The sequence below is a fragment of the Mirounga angustirostris genome, unplaced genomic scaffold (genome assembly GCF_029215605.1).
Source record: "Mirounga angustirostris isolate CCGP_5_RB_7025 unplaced genomic scaffold, mMirAng1.0.hap1 SCAF_13, whole genome shotgun sequence".
In the NCBI taxonomy this organism is placed as follows: Eukaryota; Metazoa; Chordata; class Mammalia; order Carnivora; family Phocidae; genus Mirounga; species Mirounga angustirostris.
Window position 1 is genome coordinate 10,350,092 of NW_026991721.1, and position 25,840 is coordinate 10,375,931.

General features: G+C 56.1%; 1 protein-coding gene across 1 annotated transcript in view; it reads right to left on the minus strand.

Annotated features, from left to right (window-relative positions):
- Nucleotides 1-6,780: 6,780 nt before the first annotated feature.
- Nucleotides 6,781-25,840, minus strand: part of CD6 (CD6 molecule) — a 41,020-nt gene continuing 21,960 nt past the window's right edge. The window contains exons 2-13 of the mRNA XM_064576358.1: nt 19,791-19,859; nt 18,487-18,837; nt 17,416-17,727; nt 16,383-16,685; nt 14,958-15,023; nt 12,687-12,827; nt 12,251-12,346; nt 11,076-11,198; nt 9,293-9,364; nt 8,829-9,065; nt 8,424-8,528; nt 6,781-7,891 (exon numbers count right to left, since the gene is read on the minus strand). Of these exons, the coding sequence (XP_064432428.1) occupies nt 7,827-7,891; nt 8,424-8,528; nt 8,829-9,065; nt 9,293-9,364; nt 11,076-11,198; nt 12,251-12,346; nt 12,687-12,827; nt 14,958-15,023; nt 16,383-16,685; nt 17,416-17,727; nt 18,487-18,837; nt 19,791-19,859 (1,940 nt within the window). The 3' untranslated portion in view covers nt 6,781-7,826. The remainder of the gene's footprint in view (nt 7,892-8,423; nt 8,529-8,828; nt 9,066-9,292; nt 9,365-11,075; nt 11,199-12,250; nt 12,347-12,686; nt 12,828-14,957; nt 15,024-16,382; nt 16,686-17,415; nt 17,728-18,486; nt 18,838-19,790; nt 19,860-25,840) is intronic.

The following is a 25,840-nucleotide window of genomic DNA, read 5'->3' on the forward strand; positions in this document are numbered from 1 at the left end:
AGAAACGCAGGATCTCAAACCCAGCATATAAGAAGGAAAACTAAAGGAGTTTTTTTCTGCTTAAAAATATATAGTTATTTGATTTCTAGCTACATTAAAAATAAAGTATGGTTTCAAACTGGAAAAAAAAAAAAAAGAAACGCAGGATCTACAAAGCACGATAAAACGAAGCGCAATACAATGAGATATGCCCGGATTCAGTAACTGAAGAACAAATGGTCCGCCGATAAAGAGAAACCATGAAGGCACGCGGAAAACTGAGGTTTGAGAAACGTTGGTTTACATCAACTTCATTCCGCCCCTGGCTCCTCATCCCACTGGGTTAGAGACTGTGGATCAAGCGACGAGACAGAAGCTATTCTAGACCGCTGGGCAGAAATCAGCCTCGGGGGGCAGGGCCTGGGGGGGGCGGCGCTGGGCTCCCTCCTGGGGGCTGGTCAGCTGCTGGGAGGAAGGCATGCTTTGATGTGGGCAGATCTCAGCTGCATGGGTCGCTGAACGAACAGCCCATAATGTTGAGAATGGAGAAGAAAGCCCAACAAAGCAGCCGGAAGACTTGAATATGGATAGGACAGATGAGTTTTCTGGAACCAGAGGGAAGGTAGCTCAGGATTTTTACTGGGCGCTTCAGAACCAAGGCTGCTGCATCACCCCACACTCTGGAGTGTTCCCTAGCAGCCAGAGGAGCAGGATGGCCTGGCTACCTCGGGTCCCGCACTGATCCCCGAGGAGGGTGGCCTGGGGACAGAAGGTCATGATGGCCTTGCACAATCCGAGACCCCGCAGGGGCTTCTCCAGGGATAGGCTGTTCTTGCCAGAGGGGGAGTGTGGGTATGAGCCCTGGGGGGTCCTGCGGGTTCCCAGAAAGGGGGAGGCTTGAGGGTGAGAGCAGGAAGGGGCCACGGGTTTGGGGGAGAAGAGAGAGGCTGTCATGGACGTGTGACAAAGGGTATCACTGTGTCTCAGTCTCTCAGAAGAGTTGGGGGGCACTGACTCCAGTTACGTGAGCATCTCTTCCTCAGATGAGAGTAGCCCCCACTTGCCTTCACGCCAGGCCCGGGTGTCTGCGTGAGGCCCACGGGAGGGGTGGCTGTGCCTCAAAGGGGAGGCTTTGGAGGAAAGTAGGACCCCTGCTCATGTATTCCAGAGGGACAGGGGAGTGTGGCTCACAGACCCGTGGGGGGAATGTGTTTGTGAGTGCAGATGTGGATCATTTTTCTCTCCTTGCTGTGAGAGACTGGAGGGGGACGAGGTGGGCCCTGCTCAGTGGTTGGGGGGGGCGGAAGACCCCATAGGCAAAGGGGGTTGCTCAGAAGACAATGAAGGCCATGGAGGATGACTGCTCCTCTCTCCTTCTGCACTTGGGGGGGGCGGGTGGGTGGGAGGAGCCAGGAAGGGGCCCCCTGGGGTCCCGTTGGTGGGGGGCAATCCCACCCTAACAGAGGATGCTTCACCATCCTCCCTGGGCCTCTATCTCGTCCCATCTCATTCTCCAGCCTTCTACTTGTCCATCTTCTTCCCTTTTCTCCTTCCTGCCGACGTGCGGGAGCCACTACTGACCCCTCCATCTGGGTCCTAGCTGGGTGGCCTTGAACAAGTTCCATGACTTCTCTGGGCTTCCCTTTTCTTCCCTGGAAGGAGATGGGAGTATCTTGCTGCCCTGAGAGCCCTTGAGGTTTAAGTGATGCCGCACAGGTAAGGGACTCAGGGCAGTGCCCAGCTCAGGGGGAGGGGTAGGGAGGGGGATGGAGGCTTCATCTGGTCTTGCTGTCTCTCCCACTGTCTGCACACCACCATGCTGCCTCCTGCTTACCTTCCTCCCTGTCTCATCACGCACCCTCTCTCTCCTCCCTGCCTCTGTCGCACTCTTCTTTATCTTCCTCTGCTGCTATTTTGGTCCTTCCTCAATGATGGTGGTGAGGGGTGAGCCTCTTTTCATGTCAGGATGCCAGAACCGCGTCAAACTGGTAAACAGCTGAAGGATGTGGTGGGAGATGAACTTTCCACTGATGCTACTTTGAACTCATCCCTTCTTCGATGGGTCTCCCCAGTTCCTCCCCATTTTGGAGACTCCATCCCATCTTTACAAACCCAGAACCGGGGTCTGGGGCCAAGGCCAAGGGCGGCCCACGCCGAGCAGCCACGCGGGGCTCTGGCCACCTCCGGGATGGTGGGGAGGGTCTCAGGGAGGGGTAGAAGTGGAAACCGCAGATGGGGCAGCTGGCAGGGATGGGGACCTGAGCCGGACTTGGCAGATGTGGCTTGGAGGTGAGGTTTCCAGTGGGAAAGGTCGAGTACCCACAGGCGATGCCCGGCCGGGACAGGGAAACCCAAGCCCATGCTCCCAGAAGGGGCCTCAGAGCCCCCTGCTGCAGCCCAGGTTGCAGACTGGAGATGGGCCCCTGGGAGGAGAATCGTGCCCAAGCCTCCTCCCGGCCTCCTCCCTTGGGCTCTCCCAGATGTCTGGAGGATGCCAATGAGTTGTGAGGCCTGAAGCATAAAGGGTATGGTGCTCCCGGCTGGGCGTTCAGATCAGTAAGCACAGACATGAGCCTTTAGCGTGGCCTTCCCACCTCAGGAGGCCACGTGGAGTGGTGGCCAGGGCCTAGCCACACTGTGAGCAGCTGCCAGCCCTGGCAGAAAACTCTGAGTCTTCCCGAGCGTGGGTTTCCTTAGCCGTGAGGTGGAGCTAATGCTCCATTTTGTGTCAGTACCTGGAATATTCCCAGAACAGCTCCTGACGCATAGTAAGTTCTGGGGAATGGGCGCTGTTTTAATGTCACTGTCATATTGTCACTGTGGCTGGAGGGTGCCGTGTTAGAAAGTCTCCTCCTGTTATGTGGTCACCCTCCACCTCCTGGGATCCTTCTCCACGCCCCCTCCCCCGGTCCTGGCCATCAACGCTCGGTGACCACCCCCAACTGGTCTCCCTCCAACCTACCTCCACCTCACAGCAGTGATCTTTCTAGAGCATCCGTCTCATCCAATCACTTCCCTGCCTTAGAAACTCTTCAGGATTCCCCAGTGCCTGGAGGACGATGACCAAAGCCTTGGCTGAGGTTATAGACCCTCTGAGATGTTCCCCAGTGTTTTTTTTTCCCCACTTGTGGACTCCCTGTACCTCCCCGCACCCCCCAGGCTTTGGCCGACAAGCACCATGCTTGCCCATGTTGCCACTGGGAACGCCCTTCTCTCTCTTTCCTGTCCAGCGAACTCCTACTCATCCCTCAATGGTTGACTCATTTGTTCTCTCTGTTTTGTCCTACTCTCCCCAGCAAACTCTGTTAGAGACAGTGGCTTCTTCCGCTCTGTCCGCAGAGCCCTCTGGAGCACTGTGTCAGAGTCACAAAAAGTAGAGGTTGTGAGCTTGGATAGCACGTGGGACAAAACTCAGACATGGTCAACGCTACTTTCGAAAATCCCTCAGGAGAATTCTCTGGCATGCCTTGAGAAGTGAGAGGAAGCAAGGAGCCTAGGAGTGTGGGTAGAATGCCTTTTTTTTTTTTTTTTTTAATTTTGTTTAGCAAGCAGGGGCATGGGGAAGCAAGAGATATTCGCATTTGCTTGTGCTTGCATCAGAGGAACGATACTGTTTATCTGGGGAGGAGGAAGAGTGAGGGGAGAGGGCAGATGGGTGAGTAACAAGATTTTGATGCTCTGCATTCGTATGTTGTTTGGAGTTTTGAACCATGGGACTGTTTACTATTTAAAAGAAAGAAGAGGAAAGGAGGAGAAAAGGAAAGAGGAAGGAAGGAAGGAAAGGAGCGAGGGAGGGAGGGAAAGAAAAAGCAAGCTCCTTTGGGAAGGCTCCCGTATCTGAGCCTGTCCTGCACGCCTCCACCCGAGACACCTCTCCCTCCAGCGTTGGATCGCCCAGATGAAGTGACGGGTTCATGCTCAGGCCCACCGTGTTTGAAAAAGTTTAGCTGTTAGTGACTAAAGTGGCAAGATGCCCAGGCGGTGCATAGTTCTCAGGGTCTGAGAGAAGAGGGGGGCCCCCAGTTCCCACTTCCCTCCTCCCTCCGATGTTTGTTCACTGAGGGCTCCATTGTTCCTTTTCTTTCTCTTTTGCTGCTGAGCAGACACACTGAAGTGTGTGTGGGTTAAATGTGCCCCCATGTGCAGCGCAGTCGTTTCACACGGGGCTTTGGAGTTAGGTAGAAAAGTTTGTCCCACCTGCCAAGCTGTGTGGCTTCTGGCTTGTCACATAGCCTCTCTGGACGTCATTTCTTTATTTATACGTTAGGGAGGACGATACCTTCTGCGAGAGCTCTTATGAGCTTTGGTGAAATGTCGTATGCCTGGCACATAGCAAATGCCACTCAGCACCACCGCTGTATGGCGGATCCCGCAGTTGCTGGTATCTGTGTGCGTTTCCCCAAGTGAAGGGCTCCAGGGCCAGCAGAGAGCATGGTTCCAGATAGGTGCCCAGACAGTGAGTCAGTCTCCATCCCTGAGCCCGGAATCCCCATACCCAGTAGGTGCCTGTGCTGTCGGTGGGCAGACAAGGCTGGCGTCTCCAGTCTCAGAGTTAGGCTGGGGCTCTGGCTGTGTCCAGCAGTGGGGCTCCAGTGGGCACAGGGACAGGAACAGGTTTCCACTGGAAGCGCCACGGCTAATGCTCAGACTCTGAAGCTAGACAGCACGTAAAAGCTACTGCTTTTTAGCTTGGCGACTTGGGCATTTTACTTAACCTCTCTGAGCCTCCATTTTCTTACTTACAAAATAGAGCCGGTATGAGAACTGACTGTCCTCAGCCTCTTCTCTTATCAGGCTGGACCACCCTTTACCCTGTGAGCTACCTGGTTTCTTGTGCTGTCTTTGCTCATGCCATCCCATCAACTTGGAATGCCCCTTCCTCTCTGCTCCTAGATAGCAAACTCCTACTCATCCTTTACAACCCAACTCAGGCATCCTTTACAACCCTACTCATCCTTTACAACCCAACTCATCCCCGCCCCCCACCAAAAGGTCTTTCCGGATGGCCTCTCTCCAGCTGGGTCAGGGGCTCTCCTGGGCTGTGCTCATTCCCTCACTGGCTTGCAGAGCCATAAAATTCCCGCAGTGCCTCTGTGCTCAGATGCAGCCCCTCCCTGCACATCGATGTTCCTGAAATCGATTCAGCTGCCACATCCATTTAACATCTTGGTGTTTGCTCTCCCAGATCCTGGAGGCTAATTCTGATGCCTGGTTAAGAGTGGAGGGTGAGCGCACCTGCTTATGTTTGGGACTTCCCTGCCAGGCTCCCGTTCCCTCCCTCCTTCAGATCAAAGCCCCATGTCCTTGATCTCTGCCTCTCCACCTCCAGCACCGAGTCTGGTTCCATTAGCAATGGCTGAGGGCCCTGGAGGCATAGAGATGGCCAGGAAAGGCCCTGTCTGTGCGCAGCCCCTGTCACCATCTGGGGGAGACTGGCCCTGGGCAGTAGCGGTCAGAAAGCCCCTCCTGACTTGTGTGATCCTGGTGTCGCCAGGTTGCAAGGGGGCAAGGGAGACACGTGTCAGAGTTTCCCAATTTCTCTCAGACTGGTGTGTGGGTGGGTGGAGAGGGGGCCCGGGATGGGGAGGTGGTTCGAGTGAGAGATGAGAGAGAGCCCAGAGGGTGTCACCATCTCCCTGTCTGAGCCCCCGGGGGCCGGGGAGGAGGGGGAGGGCTGAATTGCAACTCGGCTATTAACTCTGAGTGACCTTGGACAAGTCCTTTGCCCCCCACCCCCGGGGCTCAGCGTCCTCATCTGGCGAGTGAGAGTGGGGACAAGACGCTCCCCAAGCCTCCACCAGCACCAGTGTATGGCGACCCCGGGGATCGCTGGCTGTCCTCCCTTCTCCTCCCCTGTCTCCCTTGCACGAGGTCTCTCGCCTCTACGGAGAGGGAACACTTCCAGCTAAGCCTCCGACCCCTGCAGCCACTGTGTGGCCTGTGATAGCTCCGTGCCCGCCTCGCAGACGAGCCTCACGGCAAAGGCTCGGAGACGTCCAGGGGCTTGCCAATGGCCCCACGGGGAGGAGACAGGATTTGAACCCAGGCTGTCGGACAAAAAAGGCTTGCACAAACCACCCCGGGCCTCTGTCCCGGCCCACCCCAGCCCTGGCTCCTCCCCTAGGAATCCCCCCGCTGGCTGGGGAGGGCGCAGAGGGCCCGAAGGGGGCTGTCACCAGCAACCACATCCTGTGACGGTTGCCCTGGGGAGTGCTAGCTTGAGTCTCCCCCCCTGGGACAGGTGAACGGAAAACAGGCCCTACTCAGCCCCGCAGGTCAGGATCCACAGCCCAGCCTCCTCCAACACCTGCCTGCTCTGAGGAACCCCGCACCCCAGCCCTCACCCAGAAGGCAGAGCTGTCCATTGGCCTTGGCAGCTGGGCGAAAATCCCAGCCTCTGAGCAGATGCGAGGACACAACCACAACCCCTCCCCACTGTATGTACACCTCAACTCCAGCCCTTCCCTCCCGGCCTGGAGCCAATTCTTCTCCAGGTGGCTCGGAGCATAAAAGCCCCCCGCGTTGCCCTTCCTCCGAAACTCTTGGGAGCCACTGAGCCAGGGCCTGAGTGGGGCCGAGAAGAGAGGGAAGCGGGCCGCTAAGCTCACAGGCATGTCTGGGTCCACCTTCTCCGGGAGGGCAGGCCCTGCCTTCCTTTTCCTGTGTCCCCAGCATTTTTCATGGCGCCGGGCCACGGGAGGTTTCCAGGTCCCCAACATTTCCACCTTGATGGATAGAGCTGCCCCCACCCAACACACACACACACACACACACACACACACACACACACATAGAGGCTGGGCACTGTAAAAGCTCAAGGACTTGTCACTCTATGCCCCGATTTTATTCAGCAATTACTTTAATCTCAGGACACTCAGACCAGGACACCAGTAGCTGGCTCCGAGCCCTCTGGCCTCTCTCTGGAGGCCACCTGGACGTGTCCGTGGCTCCGGGTGACACGCCGCATATTCATGTGCTCCTCAGGGAAGCTCCCAGCAATCCAAGCAGACAGATGGGCACGCAGGGCTTAGTGCAGCCTCTGGGCCCCTCCCGGCAGACATCTCTGTGCACACGTCTGCTCCCACGGGGCCTGGGGCCCAACTCTGAGTCTTTGGGGAAGCTGGGCTAGGGCCATCTTTGTAAGCCATAGGAAGCTCAGAATAAGGATCTTCTGTCCAGGGACAGTCCCTGCAGAACAGGGCTGTGCCCTGGTGGGCTCCAGGGTCTCTAGAGGCAGCGCTGGCCGAGGCCCCAGCCCCTCGGTCGTGGGGGAGGGGCAGTCGTCCTGCTTGCTGTCAGCTGGCTGTTCCTAGGAAGGCTGGACTCTGTGCCCGGGTGGTCGCCAACCTGGGTCGGTGGGTGTGTCACCCCCAGCCCCAGAATCCACCTGTCAAAGCCACAGCAGCTCAGCAGCCCCTACACGTGGGCAGCACTGGGATGGGGCCCCTTTCTGCTCTCTCAGTACCTCCGGGCCCTGAGCTGAGACTCAGGGAACCAAAGCACAGAAGGGGCCTTAGGACGCATTCCGTTCAACCCCTCCTTGCAGCCTGCTGAAACGTGGCCCAGGCTGCTTGCCCATCCCTGAGCCCGAGAGCTCACTACCTCTCAGAGGCAGGGCCCTCCACCTTGGGGCTGTTTGGGGCTGAGGGAGGGCTGTGCCAGCAGGCTCTCTCTGAAGGATGGAGACTGAGCGGTGAGTGCAGGGTGAGGGCTTTCCCCCGCATCTCTCCAGGGAAGGCCTGTCAGCCACCTGGGGGAGGATGTGGGAGGGCGGGGTGGGAGAGCAGTGGGCAGGGAGAGCAGGAGACCAGCAGAAAGGAGCCGCCTGGGGCCTCGCTGGGCCCAGCCTAGGCTGCTCCGATGTCATCGTAGTCCTCGCTGTCAAGGGAATCAGGCTGCCGGGTGGGGGACCCTGTGTGGCAGGAGGCTCGGGTCAGCGGGAGACTGATCACCGCCCCTCCTGCCCCATGGGACACACCCCTCCCCTGTGAAGCTGTGTGGGGTGCAGTGACCAGATTCCCTTCACGTCGTCTTGTTCACCACCATCGCCCTTGCTAGAATGTCAGCCCAGAAGGCAGAGACTCATCTGTGCGGTTTAGGGCTGTAGTCTCCATGCTTGCACAGGAAATGATGGGCGACTTGACTGCTGGCACCCCCCCGCTACCACAGTCTCCCCCAAGGGGACATCAGCTACCTCTGCTTGAATGCCTCCACTAATGGGGAGCTCACTCCCTCTCAAGGCATTCTTTGGAACTTTCTCTGTCCCATCCGCATCCATTTTTCCGACCTCCTCATGTTCTTGTTTGTTTAAAAAAAATCCCTTTCCTTCTCTTCTTTTCCTCTTGGGCTAATGAATCCAATGGATCCAGAGTTCCCCCACTCATCCACCCCCTGCTTCCTGTCCTTCCCCCCCCTTCCAGGACCACCTCCCCTGCCACTGGCACCTGGACACTCAAACTGCTCCATCGAGGGGGGCTGGGGCGGCGGCTGGAAGTTCTGGTACCACTCCCCGGATGAGGTGCTAGAGCTGTCATCGGCCGAGGGCCCTGCTGGAAACACCCAGAGCCAATCACTCTCTGCCTGGAGACAGCCAGCTCGAGAGATGCCAGAGCTGGGAGGCCCTCATGACTCACGAGAGTCAAGTTCCTGGCTTGACCATGAATGAGGAAATGAAGGCCCAGAGAGGGGTGGAGACTTGTCCCAGGGCACACAGCAAGTGGCCACAGAGCTGGGGCTAGAATCCTCAACTCAGCTTGGCTCAGGGCTTCCGGCTTTATGCTTCCCCCAGCCAGGTCGGCTGTAGGATGGGAGTCTGGGGCACACGCGGAATCCTCCTGGGCCCCGCTTACCTGAAAAAGTACCTTGGGAGCCATCCAGCTCCAAGAGGGGGCTCCTCTCTGTAGAAAACACCTGAGGGGTCCACGGAGGTAGCTTGCTTCTGGGGCTATTGCAGTAATCTTCCCCAGAGGAGGTGCTGGACCCACTGTTGCTCCTGGGGTGGTTCTGAGAGCCCAGGGAGGGGGCGTCCGCCGTGTAATGCCCAGCGCTGACAGGTGGGATCTGGGAAGCATGCGTCTCTTCAAGTCCTGGCCCAGGAAAGGGGGTACAGTGAGGAAAGACGCAGCAATACACCAAGAGGGCTTTAAATGAGACTCAAGAAAGAACTAACTGCCAAGAGGAACTGTTCAAATCAGGAAGGACCTGTTGAGGGGGGTTGCTGCCCGCATTTCTCAGGGTGGGCTGAGTTGCTAAGTCTGGAGTCAGGGCTGATATCGTTATCACTGCCACCACGTGCCTCCCCAGCCTGACTCACCTTCCTCCAGGGGGGGCATCTGGAACCTGTTCTGCCGGACCTCCTCATCCGTGACGCGGTGCCGCTGAGAATCTATAAGCAGGGCGGTGGTGAGGAGGGGTGCAGGTCCACCTCCTCGTCCCGGGAGCCCGGAGGAAGGGCCACTGTGCCTTGGGACTTGGGAGGGTGCCCTGAGGCTGAACAGTGTGGGAGAACCACCCCAGGTGTACAGAGGGTCTTAGCATTTCCCATCAGATCCCAGGTGCTTGTCCTAGTCCAGCCAGACCCTGAGCCTCACTCTCTAACCAGTTCGGGATCAGGCTGCTTCTGGCCAGAAGCCCTAGTGCCTTGCACCTTGCTGCTCCCCAGCCACCCCTCCTTCTGCTTAAGGAAATGGGGCAAGTCCTGGCCTCTCTCCTTGGGCCCTGGAGGTTCTGGGGGATGGTTCCCCATCTAGGAACCTTCTCAGAGAGGAAGCTGGAAGGTCTGGAATCCTTGCCTCGCAGGCTCTGGGGCACCTTCGCTTCGAAACTGGAGAGATGACATGGATTTGTTGAGTCTTAAGGACTTGAGCGTCTGGGATCGTGGACTCTGCTCTCTCGAACCTGGTACCACTGAATCTGAGTCACAAAATGTCTTAGGGTTTTGGACTCTCAGTCCTGCCTCTTACAGGCCTGGGTGCAGAACCTCAGGTTCTAGGGATGCCGCATCCCGGTGGCTCCCAAAGGCTGGTGTGTGGCATGGCAGAAGTGGAATCACCCGTCGCCCACCCCAGAGGCCTTGGCTCAGCAGGTGGGGCACAGACGGCTAGCTGTCCCCCATATCCATTCTCCCCTCCTGGAGTAGGAGACCCTCTGGCCTTTATCTGGACACACAGCTGCTCAGGACAGAGGCTTCGTCTGCTGGCCTCTCTTGCAGCTGATGGGCTTAAGTTCTGGCCGGTGTGTGTGTGTGTGTGTGTGTGTGTGTGTGTGTGTGTGTGGCTGTGAGCGGGAGTGATGTGGGCGTCTCCAGCATCCTGCCTTTCAGGGTACCGCCTGCCCCACCTTCCCTTCCCCTCCTGCTGCCCAGCATGTGGGCATGGTAGTGAGCCAGGCTGGAGCATGTGGACGAGGGCAACATCTTAGGGACTGCACAGCAACAAGAAAGCAGCGTCCTGGGCCCCTGCCAACTACTTAGGACACCGTCGTTTGGGGGCCTCGGTCACACACAGTCAAACTCTCATCCTAACTTACGTGGTGGGTCCTGGGGGGAGCTGGGGAGTGTTGGACAAGCTCCTAAGGGAGTCCACAGTAGGTGTGGGATTCTCTGGCCTAACCTCCAGTCTTGTGTGGGCCCTGCCTTAAGCACTGTCTTCCCCCCTCCTATCCCCAGCAGGCAGGGAGGGGAGCTGGAAAAGCCGGCTAAGAGGGTCAAGCTGGGCTCGCCATGAAGGGAGAGGAAGGGGTGAGGTGGACCGGCAGGATGGGACACAGAAGGGGTGTGAGCGTGTGAGAAGCCATCCGAGCATGTCTCTTGCCCGGACTTCCTTGTCTAACACACACACCTTTAGGTGAAGGTCGAGGGGCGGGTCTTAAGACCCCACACGGCCAGAGACAAAGGTGGGAAAGAAGGAGGCTGGAGACATGGAGTTGTCTCTGGGGTCACAAAGCACTTTGAAAGCTTCAGGGCAGGACCATTTCCAGTCAGTCCAGTGGGTGTGCAGGGGTGATCAGGTGGAACCCACTGAAGCTCCCCAGCCACCAGGGCCCTCTCCCTGGTTGGGTCAGGTGGGCCCCCGGGGAGCCCAGGCCCAGGCACTCACTGTAGAAGGTGGTCAGGGCCACGGGAGGCTGGGCGCTGAAGTCATAGTGCTCATAGTCTGAGTCCGAGCTGGAGTCCGAGTCCTTGGGGAGTGGGGCCTGGACCTGGATGGGCAGCTTGGGAACTGGGGAGAGAGCAGAGTTGGGGCGTGGCCAGGTGGTGGGCAGAAAGGGAGCAGAGAGTATGGAGGGTGGGGGCCAGAGACAGAGGGTCAGGGAGAGGACCAGGTAGCCCGTCTTGTACAAGACCATCCAGCCCGGGTTTTCCAAGCTCCCCCCACCCATTTCAAACATGGGGACCTAATAACATTTGTTTATTTCACAAACACAGAGCAGTCACCGCATGCCCAGCGCTGTTCGGACATTTAAATAAACGATCTCATTGGGATTCTCGTAGCAACTCTGTGAGGTAGGTGCATCCGTGTCCCCATTTTACAGCCGAAGGAACTAAGGCACAGGGAGGTCCTCACCTTGCCCAGAGAAGCAGGCAGTGTGGCTCTTAACCCTTAGCCCGTAATAGTCAGTGAGCAAATGCCCGGAGCCTAACCTGTGGGCTAGGTTCTGTATTCATATTCCTCCCTTGAACACATGGATTCTGTGCACCGGGAATATTTATATTATTTGGCTGAGATTTGTATTGATTTTCCTGTCATTGAATGCTTTCAAATAAGGGTGATTTAATACAGTCCCAATGCAATGTGATTAAGCTTGAGTTCCTTTATAAGACTTTCAAGGAGTATAAACCCATATGTTGTAAAAGATGGATGACTGATTTCCATTTTTCTTTCATTCAGAAAATATTAAATAAAATTATGTTCCAGGAAAATCTTGATGGGGCTCTGCAGGAAGGCTGATGGAGCAGACCATTGGAAGAGGCCATATTATCCCAGACCTACCAACCAAGTAGCAGGGCAGAACTGTCCTCTGAGAAATGCGCTGAGCCTGTCTTATTCCAGAACTCCAAAGCCTAGAGAATGACTACCCTGGAAGGTCATCTGCCCATCAGGGCCCAGATTGAGACATGACATGCTCAAGGTCCCACAGGCCCCAATGGGCTCGCTGAGGTCTCCTTTCCAGTGGGGGCACTGCTTTGACCTAAGCAGTACTGACCCTCCAGAAAGGATACCCTTCCTGTCCTCCTCAGCCCTCCCCACCCCCAGGGTGGGGGACATCCTACCTTCTTTGGGAATGGTGATGGGAACATCTTGATAGCTATTGATCCCTTCTTGGGTGGTGGTGAGTGGGTGCTGGTTGTTCACCGTCACAGGGAGGGCTGAGGGAGGGGAGGCAGAGATCCTACAAGTCATTTTTTACTCTCTCCCAGTCTACTTGGTCCTATTCTCATTGAAACACCTTCCTCCTCAAACGCACATGCGCGTACACATATAGTCTGGTCGGTCCTTCCATACATGGACCACTTCCGCTGGGCATGCTGGGAAAATCCTTCCCATCGGGAGGTGCCCCCCGGGGCCAGGGCTGGGTGGCCACTGCCGGATCACTGCCACTCCTGCTGGAGTCCCGCAAGGCCCACATCCCCCTGAGAGGGTCACACCTCAGGCCTGCTTCTTTCCCTCTCTGAGCCTTTCCTGTGGCTCCCAGAACTCTGTACCTACCGTATTTTCCTTTAACTTTCAAGAGGATGAAGGCTATGAAGATGAGTAAGCCAAGGAGGAGAATCCCCAGAATGACGCACAAGATGAGGAGCATTAGTTCCCGTGATTTCCAGTCCTCCGTTTTCATGGTCACAGAAGATTCTAGAAGCAAGAACCCCAAATCAAGGAGAAAGAGGAATGGACATAGACTTCTCCTGGCCCTTCTTGCCTCTCCAGCCTCTCTGCGCTCACCCTCTTCCCTTTTGGACCTATCCTCCTCCCCTCTTCTTTTTTTCGAATTTACCCATTTGCTTTTAGGTGCCTTGTATTTAGTAGGGGCTCAAGAAATCCATATTGAATGAATAACTGACTGAAGGAAACTTTCCCCTGGCCACCAGCCCACAGGGATCTCTCTCTCTCTGCTCAACAATTATTGAGTGCCCACTGCGTGCCCACTAAGCCCTAGGGATACGAATATGACCTCAGGATCACAGGCCTTGAGGGCGCTGTCTCGTGGAGAGATCCATACGCTGGCTCGATCCAATACGGTGCCATGCTTGCTGGGATGGACGTATGGGCAGGCATGAGGCCCTACAAGGGGCACCTAATTCTCTGGGGTGGAAGACCAAGGCTGGCTTCCCAGAGAAGGGGACTTGGAGCTGCCTGGCGGCGAATGGGCCATCGGAGAGCAAGATCTCCTTTCTGTGCCCTGGATGCATCCTTCCTACCAGACATGCATTCCCTGAGGGTAGGGGTGAGGGCCGTGATTTTGGACCTCCCAGCCCTGCAGCCCTGGTATGGCTTACCGTCTTCTCTCTCGACCCCACCCCTGCTTAAAAGAACCCCAAACCTGGAGAGAGGTTGAAGTGGGGCAGGTGCTGGGAGCCCTCGTCCCAGGGGAGACGGGAACCACCTCCTGCTCAGTGTATAAGGTCCGGGGTGCGTAGGCCACAGGGCTGGATGAAGGGTAGTGACAGCTTTACAGGGGGCGGAGGGATGTGACCATCCTAATCCCCTGGCTGCGGATAGTGTCTGCTCCCCACCCCCAGAGATCACCCCTTCCCTGTTCTCATTTTCTTCCTTCTCCTCCATCTGCAAAGGGGGTGACTTGGACCAGCCTGGGAATTGGGCTTAGCAGCAGGAAGTGAGTGCAAGAGCGAGGCTGGGCTGTGGGGGGTATGGGGAGACCAGTGAATTCGGGCCCAGAGGGACAGGGGCTGAGGGCCGGGTTGTTGGGCCAAGGGCTAGAGTGTGGTCCTGGGAGGTGGGGTCCCGGCCCTGACCTCAGAGAGAGAGAGAGAGCATGCGAGTGGGTGTCTAGGGTCTTGGCTGGAGCTCACCAGCATTTCATTCCCAGCCTTTCATTCCCTCTCCGTGCCCTCCGTGCCCTCCTCCACGGCCAGGTTCTCTGTCAGGACTTGGTGCCCCTCCACTCCATCCCCAAGCCCCTGCCCACCCTCCTCTGGTGGAAGCAGGGGACGGCCTAGAGGCCGTGAACCTGGGCCAGCCCCTGTGGCTATCTTGGGGTTGCCAAGGGGCTCCACGCCTGGACTCAATAATCACAAGAATAACTAACACTCAGACACTGCTCACTGTGGACTCTGCCCTGTTCCAAGGGCTTTGGAAAAATTAACTCACTGGAGACTCACAGCAACGCTAGAGAAAGTTATCATGATTATCTCCCCCATTTTACAGCCAAGGGGTCTGAGGCTCAGAGAGGTTCAGACTCGCCCACCATTCACAGCTGGTGGGAGGCACAGCTGGGATCTGAGCCTCGGGAGTCTTCCTGGAGTCAGCCAAACGATCCATAGCTGGCAGGCAGACCAGCACGGCTAAGGAGACCTCCCCCCCATGGGGATACCGGGAGGCTTACAGGGCCGGGAAAGAGTTTTGGTAGAGCTCTGGGACAGTGCCCAGGGTGTGAGAAACACACTGTCACCCTTGGTACACCTACCACCGGCCGGAGGCCTACCGGACCAGCGCGGGCTCTCTCTAGCTCTATCCTCCTGCCCGACAGGAGCTGACGGGAGAGTGGGCTCCTGTCCATGAAGTACCAGGATTCGGGGAGCTGGGGAGCTGACATGGCAGGGAGGGGAGGGGAGAGGAACAAAAGCACCCCCAGAACAGAGCGGTGGGGCGGGGTGGGGGCGGAGGGAGAGGCAAGAGCATTGTCTGGAGGTGGGGGATGGGGGATGACCCATCGGGCCCCTCCCAGGTGCACACACGCGTTCACGCACCCCCTGCGCACGTGCACCCACCGCTCTGAGAAACCGTGAACCAAGTGACACTCACCTACAGTGACCGGCTGAACACTTGCAGGGACTTCAGGAGTGGACAGATTGAGCAGACTCCGGGAGCCTGTCAGAAAACACCGTACATGCCCTCAACACATTACTGAGCACCTACTGTGTGCCAGTCCTTGGGTTAGACACCGAAGCAGACAGACAAGTAACCTGTAGTGAGGGGCGTGGTCCCAAGGGAAGTGGGGGGCGGGGCATATGGTTAAGGAAACCTGCCTTTTCCACCCCTCACAATAAGGAAGATCTCATGGATCTTCTTTGGTTAGAATAAGAGGCTAATAAAAAGAAGTATCCCTTCTTTCTGTAAAAATCTGCTACAGACCACAGATCCCTTTCTCTGTTAAGTCTTGGGTTCACTCTGGGCGCCTGGGTGGCTCAGTCGTTAAGCGTCTGCCTTCGGCCCAGGTCATGATTCCGGGGTCCTGGGATCGAGCCCCACACTGGGCTCCCTGCTCAGCGGGAAGCCTGCTTCTCCCTCTCCTACTCCCCCTGCTTGTGCTCTCTCTCTTTCTCTCTCTCTGTCAAATAAATAAATAAAACCTTAAAAAAAAAAAGTCTTGGGTTCACTCTTCACATTGGTCTTGGGAGCTGGGAAGCTGACATGATGATCATTATCATAGTCATTTGACAGGTAAGGAAGGGATGGAGCTTACAAAGCCCCTTGGTGGATATTACCTGATTTCCCAGCTACCCTGTGAAGTGGTTAGGATCAGCATCCACATATTCGTGGAACTGAAGCCTCCCAGTGGGTGAGCCCCAGAGCTGGAGTTCATTGCCAGGTGCCTGAACCCAATAGGGATATTAATACCATGTTTCTTTGGGTCTAATGCTCTGGCTTTTTCACATTTTAACTCCTCTGAAATTGGGGTGATGGCATCAATTGCTACAATTGATGACATGTTGTGAGCTTATTTTGGCAGCAGTTTTGTCCTTTATGGGACATAAAATAATAATAGGGTGACATCTCGATGCCACCTGAGATTTGGTGAAATATGGCAGAATCCAATTCATAGCATGGACATGAGGCTTAGCTGAAAAAAAGAGGTATCAGTTGCTCCCCAGTGCCTGCCACATGATCGGGGCTCCAGACCCTGTCTCCCAATATCATTTCGCTATGACCACCTATGATCACCAGCCCTGGGATGGCAGCTGGTTTCACCTCCTGAGCCAATTCCAGTCAACAGGGATCCCTGCTTAGCATATAATAAGGCCTTAATACATATGTGGGGGCTGAGTTGAGGCTCTGTGGGCAAGAATGCCCTGATTAATTAGCCCTGGCTTCCGGACATGGTAAGTGACTCTAATGTCAGCAATTGTCATCCCTGACCTAGTCCAAGTTCTTAGGCTTCGGATTCAGGTGGAATTCCTAGTGCAAATCTGGGGGAGAGGGTGAGGTAGGGGTGGGGAGGAGGGATACCTGAGCAGAGGACTTGGGCTGCGCTCGACTGGCTGCAGAGGTTGGAGTTGTTGAACCGCCAGGCACAGTCGGAGAGGGTGGGCTCCTCTCCTGTGCACGAGTAGTACATTCTGCCCGGCAGGGAGTGGGGCAGCCCGCCCGGTATTCTGACCATGGTCCCACAGCCCAAGGCCTGGCAGAGCACACGGGCCTCCGGCGCGTACCACTCACTGTTACACACTGTGCTCCAGACCCCACGGAAATGGACCTCCACCTGCCCCTCGCAGGGGTCACGGCCCCCAGTCAGGCGCCAGGACTGGTGCTCTGCAGGGGAGAGGGGGGGCGCGGGGGCAGAGTCAGATCAGGATCCTTTGGGCTGAAACCCCCACCAGACCAGACTCATGAATGCAAACACCCTACAGCCCATCGGTCTCCAGATCCTGTGTGCTTTCCCTCCTATGTCTGCATCCCCTTCTCATCTGCTTCATCTGCTCCGGCTGGCACTGCATGCCTGCTACTCAAAGTGTGGTCCGCGGACCTGCAGCATCAGCTTGGCATGGAATCTTGTTAGAAATGCAGAATCTCAAGCTCTGCCCAGACCTACTGAATCAGAATCTATCTTTATCGAGAACCGCCCCCCCCCCCGCCCCCCCCCCCGCCCCGCCCCCGGCCATTCCTGTGCACAATACGGAGAAGCCCTGGCTGGACCAGAACTTCATGGCCTCCTCCGGACTGCTGACAGCCTCCTCAGGGGCCTCCCTGCCTCTGTCTCTCCTTGCTGCTCTGAACCAGGTGACCAACTCACACTGGGGAAGAGTCTCCCCTCCAATGTGGTTTCCTCCAGGAGGTGGGCAGGCTTGTCCCTCCCCCTCTGGATTGCCCGCTACCACTCAACCCCTTTCCTAGGGCGTTTATCACTCTCTCCCCCAGATGGCGCTTGCCTGGGTCTTACCTTCCCTGGTGGACTTGACCTCGCACCAGCCGGGGCCATCCCTCCCCGCACCCGGGCACGGTAAGGACTGGTGGCTGACCGGTTCCACCGCCGCCTGCTGACCTGAGCACACCACGCCGGCGTCCTCCTTGTGGCCGCAGTACCCGTCTCCTGGCAGCCCCGGGCAGTCCCACAGGTAGGTCTCGTCCCCTGAGCAGTTCACCTGGTCCCGGTGGATGGGTCCTTGGCCAGGGGCGAAGTGCAAGCCGGGCAGGGCCTGAACCGCCCAGCCGCAGTTCAGCTGCCGGCACACCACGTGCGAATCCTCCAGGTCCCACGTGTCGTCGCACACCGAACCCCACCGGCCTTGCTCTAGCATCTCCACGCGGCCTGCGCACCGACTACTGCTGCCCACCAGCCGCACGTCGCGGTTCTCTGCGGAAGGAGGGGAAAGCGTTGGTGGGTGCTTGGTGGGTGCTCGAGGAAGGCAGGGCTGGGAGGGTGGTGGGCGCTCCGGACCCAGTGAGAGGAGCTGGTAATTCGGTGGGCAGGACTGGGGAACCCTGTTAGGACTGGGGCCCTAGTGAGCAGATGTGGGGGACTCATCAGGACTAGGGACCTGCAGGCGGGGCGGGAGACTTGGGGGGGGAGGGGCGGGCTATGGAGCCGGTGGGAGGGGCTAGTAACCTGGTGGGCGGGCCAGGGGAAGCTTCAGGGCTGGGGGGTGGGGGGGAAGCGCTGCAGACTGGTGGGTGGGGCTAGAGGCCTGGTGGGCGGGGCCTGAAGAGCAGGTGGGGGTTGGAAAGTGACAATGCTAAGGGACACTGGGGAGCCTGGCATATTTATGTACATGGCGGGTAGGGGCAGAGATAGAGGTCTTAAGCGAGAGAAGGCGCGGGACCCGTCAGTAAGTGCCGAGACCCAGTTAGGATTGGGGACCCAAGTGGTCAAACTGGAGATCTAGTAGGGGGAGAGGTGTGGGGGCCAGATCAGAGGACGTGCTCAGAGCTGGAAATGAGGCAGTGCTGCACGTGGGAACCAGCTGTGTTTGTGATGGGGGTGGGGTGGAGGGCGGGGGGAAGTCTGGAGGGTAAGGCTTGGGTCCGGTGGCGAGGACTGGGGACAGGAGTGAGGGGCAATGGCTGAAAGCCTGAAGTTAGGGCAGGCAGGGCGCAGGGGGTGGTCTGCTCGTACCTGCGCAGGTGACCTTGGCCGGCCTCCCGTTGGTGTCGCACGCGTGCTCCACCACTTTGCAGAGCTGCCACTCGGCACTTCTGCACAGGACGGTGGGCGCCAGGGCCAGCGTGGCGTTGGTGGCTTCACTGGTGTTCCGGGCGCCGGGCCCAGGCGTCAGCTCCAGGGACGGCAAGGTGAGCTGGGTGGCTTCCCAGGCCCCGCCGCAGCCCAGCGCGCCACACACGGCCTCGGAGGCCAGGCTGTCCCAGAGTGCCCCGCAGGCCGGCTCCCAGGACAGCCCGAGCCAGACCTCCACCGCCCCACTGCAGCGGCTGCTCCCGTTCACCAGACGGACCCCCAGCCGCTGTCCTGGAAGAGCCAGACGCCCACTGAGGCCTCCGCCCACCGGGGCGGCAGGTCTCAGGGATGGGGGTGGGGATGAGGGCTGCCAGGGGCTCCACCCGGTTATCTTGGACAATATCCCACTGGGCCCTGGGCCTCAGCCTTCCAATCTGCAAAATGGGGCTGGGCTGGTCCATCCCCAAGGCCCCTTTGAGGCCTGACTCTCCCTAGCATCCGGAGAAGGGGGCTGAGGGTGACTGTAGAGGTTAGGGTGCCTTCATTAGGTGTGGGGTGACAGAGAACCAGGGGTCCAGTCCCCACAAACCTCCCTCTCTTGCCTCTATCTCCAGGGTACCCTTGCATGAAAGAAGGGCAGAGTTCTGGGTTCGGGGGCCCTCCTTGGTACTGTGGGTGCCACGCCTCCCCCTCCTAGGCCCCTCTGCTGTTCTGGAGGGTGCCACCATGACCTTGAAGCCCTGGGGGATGGATACAGGGTTGGTGATGGGGTTGAAGCCAGGCTGCTTGGGATGGTGGTTCTCCCTTCCCCAGACGCCCTCCTTGGGGAGCCACCTGCCCATTTTTGCCTGGGACTGCACCCCCAGGGTGGCACACAGCTTTGCACAGAGGAGCTGCTCAATAAATACCTGTTGAGTTAATCAAGGACCCACTTGATGGAACCCCACCACCCCCACCAAGAGTCCGTTAGTTCGTTCTCAACAAATCCCATTAAAATGCTCACTGATCATTTTGCCCACACGTACGTGACATTTGATCAGTGGCCTTTTGAAGATGGTAGTTCTAAGCTCTCAGAGTGGATGGAATGGTGGCCCTTCGGGCATTGAGCCAGGAAGAAGTGTTGTCTGAAGTTAGGGAGCCTCCCTGACACCCTAAAAGTCCGTTTTCCTTCCCCATCACCCGGGACACCGCCTACCTGGTGTCAGAGAGCAGGCTGTGGGCCCCCAGAGGGATTCTTTCCTCACCTGGCTCAAAGGGCAGGCTCTCTGCACTGCTGGTGTTGGGCTGGTCAGATGGAGTTAGAGCCGGGTGACCTGGAATCAACCAGCAGCAGCCGGTGGGTGAGCGAGCTCAGAGGTAGAGGCACAGAGGTGCCTTGAAGGTCAGGGGCCACTTTCTGGAGCTGGGGCTACATGGGGACTTTGAAAGACCACGGTCCTGGGCCTTGGGCAGGGTTGCCTCATTGAGGGTAGGGAAATTCTCAAGCTCTGTTGCTGCAACATCTTCTGCTTCGTCTTTGAATTGTACAAACACACTCAGAAATCAGAGTAGAGCAGGGAGGAACAACTGTGGGCTTTGGGGCCCGACCTACTAATGGCTCAGTGACTGTGGATGAGTTACCAGCCTCTCTTGGCCAGAGTCCCAATTTATTGGCCACAGCACCTAGGGGTTGTGTTGTGCAAAGAGGAGTCAATGTCTGTACCATACTTGACATACAGAAAAAGCTCAAAAATGGGAGTTATTGTTAGGAAAAACATTTTCGTTTGGAAAATCTGTTTGAGAAATTCATACCGGGGGTGCCTGGGTGGCTCAGATGGTTAAGCGTCTGCCTTCGGTTTGGGTCATGATCCCAGGGTCCTGGGATCGAGCCCCGCATTGGGCTCTCTGCTCCGTGGGGAGCCTGCTTCTCCCTCACACTCTCCCTCTGTGCTTTCTCTCTCAAATAAATAAATAAAATCTTAAAAGAAACAAAAAAAGAAATTCATACCAGACTTTAGGGTGATTGGTGCATCGTGGGGTGGGACCATCCAACTGTAAAGCTTTCAGATACTGAAAAACTCCCATTTGCCGAGGGCCGGACATAGGTTAGCACTTATTATTCACATGCATTATTCCTTTTCCCTTCAACCACGCCGGGAGGTAGATATGAACATTCACTTTTTACAAACTCAGAAAGCGGGGCCCAGAGATAGAAATCCATCTCTTGTGCCAGGTGATGCCCCTTCATCCCTCCAGAGCCGCTGTCTGCTCGGCCCTGATGGGCTGATTTGTTGGGAATAAATCAGCAACTTCCTGGGGCCTTCAGCTTCTGCCTGGCTCAGCCAATAGGGAGCCACAGCAGACATAGGAGGGAGGGAGGGAGGAGAGTGGAGAGGTGGTGTTTATTCTCCTTTTCTGTGAGCTCCCCCACCTGAAGGTGATCCCTCCTCTCCTTGACTCTCTCCTCTGGTCTCACTGACCACTCCCTGCCCTTGCCTCCTTGGGCCCCCGGGGTGGCAACAGCTCCTCGGCTTCCAGGTCTTGCTTACCTTGCCCTTTGTAAATAAGCCCCTTCAAACGCTCCTGTTTTGATAGTGCCACCCATTTCCTGTTGGGTCCCTGACTGACCCATGGCCTGAGGCCACCCAGCTCAGCAAGAAGCAGGACCTGGATTTGAACTGTCTGCGCGGAATCAGCTCCTTGCCGGGCGGGAATATTCCTGCTGGCAGAAGCACAAAAGGAGGGCTGAGGCGGAGACCGTGGTGCTCCCAGAGGAGCTCCGCTGCACTCAGGGTCTCATACTTAGGCTGGGCCATTGCTGTCTGGAAGAAGGACGTGTGCTTGCTGACGGGCCAGCGTAGATAAGAGGCAGTGAGCGTCCTCCATCTCTTTTTCGCTATGGTGCCGGGATTTGAGGCCCTGATGCAACTGCAAGATGGAGGCAGATGCTGACCCCGCTAGAATTTTGTGTAAGAAGTGAACCCGTGGGTGCCTGGGTGGCTCAGTTGGTTAAGCAACTGCCTTCAGCTCAGGTCATGATCCTGGAGTCCCGGGATCGAGTCCCACATCGGGCTCCCTGCTCGGCGGGGAGCCTGCTTCTCCCTCTGATCCTCCCCCTCTCATGCTTTCTGTCTCCCATTCTCTCTCAGATAAATAAATAAAATCTTAAAAAAAAAAAAAAGAAGTGAACCCATATTCTTATTCAGATCCGGGTGCCCCCTCCCAAAATAAAACAAACAAAAAAAACCCCCCACAAAACAAACAAACAAACAAAAACCCAAAAAAGCCCCCAAACCAGAAAGTGAACCTTTATTGGGTTAAACCATGAAGATTTCAGCCTGCGCTTGTTACCGGAGCCCAGCCTGGCCTGGCCTGACTGCTAGGAGCTACAAACACATGCTGCTGCGTAGTCTCAGCCTCCCCTGAGCAGATACTGGGGACTCACACCCAGATGTGCACGCGCGCACGCGCACGCCCCCCCTCATGCCTGCAGACACTGCTCTCCTACAAGCATCCATCTGGGCCACTCCATCACTCAGACAGAAAGTCATCAGGCCTAGAATTGCCTGTCCTCACCAACTCCCTGGTTGGCTGCCCAGCCTGACCCCCTGGCGGGGACTGAGAATTCAGAGCACAGACTCCATGGCTAATGTAATATTCAGAACGAGAATTCAGAGGCCCACAAAGTAGGGTGGCAGAATCCTGGTTCCCACAGCAACGGCCCCAGTGTCCCAGGGTAGTTTTCAGTGCGTGGGCTGGGGCACGGGGGAGACTGGGGTGCCGGCCGCAGTATGTGTGTGTGTTTGTGGTGGGCGTGTGAGTGTGTGGCCGTGACCATTGGTGTGTAAGTGTCTTTGTGTGTATGCGTGTGTGCAGCCATGTGTGTGTATGTGGAGGGCTCTCTGGGTCTGGGAAACCACTTTCTCATGTGTGAAAGAACACACGCTTTCTGCTAGACCAGAAAACCCTGGAGAGCAGGGCCCAAGGCTGAACCAGCCCTGTGTCCCCCAGGGTGCCCACCTCAGTGGTTATTGATTGACTGACTGATGGAAGAGGGAGCAGGAACGGCCGGCTACAAGCCCAGCTCTCACCAACGCAGTTTGTTCACACTCAAGGGTTTGTTTTCTGGCTCACAGGCGTTTTCGTGTCCCCTATCCCAAGAAGGGATCCTGGCTATTGTTCTCTGTGACCTGTGCCTATCGGAACAAAAGCAGAATGTACCTCCCCGCCTCCTTCCATCCAGGCCTCTGTTCACCGAGGGCCCAAGTAGGATGGGTGCTTCCCCAGCAGTGTTACTGCCTTTGCCTGCTCCCATGCTTCACAATTTTCTTTGATTTTCTTTATTGATTCACATTTTGCTGCAGTAAAATTACTTGAAAAGGAACCTTTACCTTTTCCTGGGGATTTGCTTTACAGCATTAAGATATGAGAATATCTTAGAACCAATTGCAGGGGCGCCTGGGTGGCTCAGTCGGTTAAGTGTCGAATGCTTGATTTCGGCTCAGGTCATGATCTCAGGGTCGTGAGATCGAGCCCCATGTCGGGCTCCGCGCTCAGCCCAGAGTCTACTTGAGATTCTCTCTCCTCCCTCTGCCCCTCCCCACCAAATAAATAAAATCTTTTTTTAAAAAAGTGTTCATTGCCGTTTCTTGGATAATTAAGCACTGGAAACAGAGTGAGTGCTCATTCATTGGGGAAAATGAATGAATTATGGTCCATTTACAGCATGTCATCTTATGCAGCCTTTATAAAGAGTGAACTGGACTCACACCAGTTGGAAGGATTTCCATGCTATGTTGAGGAACGGAGCAAGATACAGGGAAGAAAATGTAATATGTTACAACTTTTGTAACGCACTGGCCAAAAACCCCAACCGAGCCACCAGGCGCCCCTAAATATTTTTCTTACCACGCGGCTCAGTGTTATTCAATACTAAGTTCATCTACTAAGTTCAGTTATCCTGTGTGCCCCAGAAAATCATCTTGAGTTGTGCCCCCCATTCTGCAAAGGATAAGGGATGGATGAGAGGGTGTCCGAGTGGGAGAAGAAAAAGCTTTCCTCCAGCCCAGGGAGACAGCAGCTTTTCAGGCTAGCCCCAAGCAGAACGGGACAGGACCTCGGACAGGGTAGCCTAGACAAGATGCCAAGGGGACATGAAACGAAGGTGACTGAGGACAGGAAAAATGAAGTCACCGTGCCTGGAGCCTGAGAAAATGGGACACTCGTCCTCTTGTGTCACCCAGGCCTGTGGGATTCCTGGAAGCTTTGAGAGCTGGGGGACATGGCAAGGGAGGAGGTATCGACACTGAAGGAGAGGCTGAGGCCCCCGCTGGTTGGCCCGGTGTCAGAGCAAGCCTGGCGGGGAAGCTGTCAGGTCCCGTCAGAGGCTCAGCAGAACACCGTCCTGGGCACCCATACGCCCCACCCAACACAGCCCTCCAGGCCTAAGAGAAGCACCTGCTGCCCCCAGCTCCAACAGATGTGCTCAGGATGCATAGGCACGTAGTAAATGCTTGCCGAGTGGCTGATGAGGGAGAGATGCTGCTGGGGTGCGGTTGGGGGGCAAGGCAGGTGGACAGGGCGGACTTCCAGCCATGTGGAGGGAGGACCCCACAGAGAGAACCAGCGTGCACACTGTTTTCTTTTTAACATCCGTGTGAAGTGTCGCGAGCCCATACGTCAATAGCCTTAAGGACAGCAACCGCAACAAACAAAGTCCGTCTGATCCAATATTTTCACTTCTGGGAACCTATCCTACAGAAATAACCTGGACTACCCCATAGAGATTAGAGTCCACGTGTCAGAACTGGAACATTCTAGATTTCTTTCTCCAGCTGGGCCCCTTTCGAACTGTGTGACTCAGGCAGATCATTTAACTTCTCCTGGCCTCGGGCACTTGCTCGGCAAACTGGGAACAATAGGAACCCTGTTGCAGCTCATCATGAGCACAAAATGAGAAGACTCCTCTTACAGCCAGAACTTAGAGTCGCTGCATGGTAGATGGTCTTCCCTCTGTCATTTCTCATAGTAAAAACATGAAACGCCCCCCCAAGCTGCAGACAAAGGAATTGTCTAAAAGCAAGTGGGGGATTGGTTAGGAAGATCCACATTAAAAATGTTTGCAAAAAATATTCACAAAGAGGGGTGCCTGGGTGGCTCAATCAGTTAAGCGTCTGCCTTCGGCTCAGGTCATGATCCCAGGGACCTGGGATGGAGCCCCGCATCGGGCTCCCTGCTCTGCGGGAAGCCTGCTTCTCCCTCTCCCACTCCCCCTACTTGTGTTCCCTCTCTCCTGTCTCTCTCTCTGTCAGATAAATAAATAAGATCTTTAAAAAATATATTCACAAAGAGTTTTTAATGATGTGGGGAAAGCTATAAATATGGTTGTGCTTTCCCCTCCAGCCCCCGCCCCCGCGCAGTCTGGTTTCAAGCTTCTGAAGGTCTCCCAGGACCCAGAAGGAGCCCAAGTTCGGTCCCCCATTCTGTCCTCTCCTCGAACCCTGGGACCTTTTTCCTCTGTGGCCCTGGCCACACACAATTACAGTGCTTTCGGTGATGAGCTGTTGACTCCCATCAGTCCCGCTGGATTCTCAGGGTCATAGGGACAGGGACTGTTTCTATTTTGTTCACTCCCATATCCCTGGAACCTGGCACAGTGCCGTGCCCAGAAGAGATGCTAAAAGGATATAAATAAATGAAATTCGATCTCTACTACAGAAAAAAAAGCATAGGAAAAATATAAACACTAGCAAGAAATATACCCATACAGTGAATTTTGTTGTTTTCTCTTTCCCTTTGTTGCTCTAAATTTTTTTTTTTAAAGATTTTATTTATTTATTTGACAGAGAGAGAGATAGCGAGAGCAGGAACACGAGCAGGGGGAGCAGGAGAGGGAGAAGCAGGCTTCCCGCTGAGCAGGGAGCCCGATGTGGGGCTCGATCCCAGGACCCTGGGATCATGACCTGAGCCGAAGGCAGACGCTTAACGACTGCTGTTGCTCTAAATTTTTAATATCTCCTACAACAAAATAAAAATCAAAGGTCTCCAAGGAAACAAACAAGCCTTTTTTTCCTGGGGGAACATGTGGCTAGCTTGCAGTATTAACAATGAGTTTTAAGCCAACTGTCCACGCATTCTGTTCTCCCGAGCCTGTGGAGAGGGCCTGGCACGATGTGGCCATGTCAGCCAGAGAGCCATCCTTGCTCCTGGGGGTGAAATGAAGAGCCCGTGTGCTCAGTGGGCCAAGGTGTTTCCTCTCCTGTAAATGTCAACATCCCTGGGAGCAGAGTGGAGGGGTCACTGGGCTGAGTGTTAA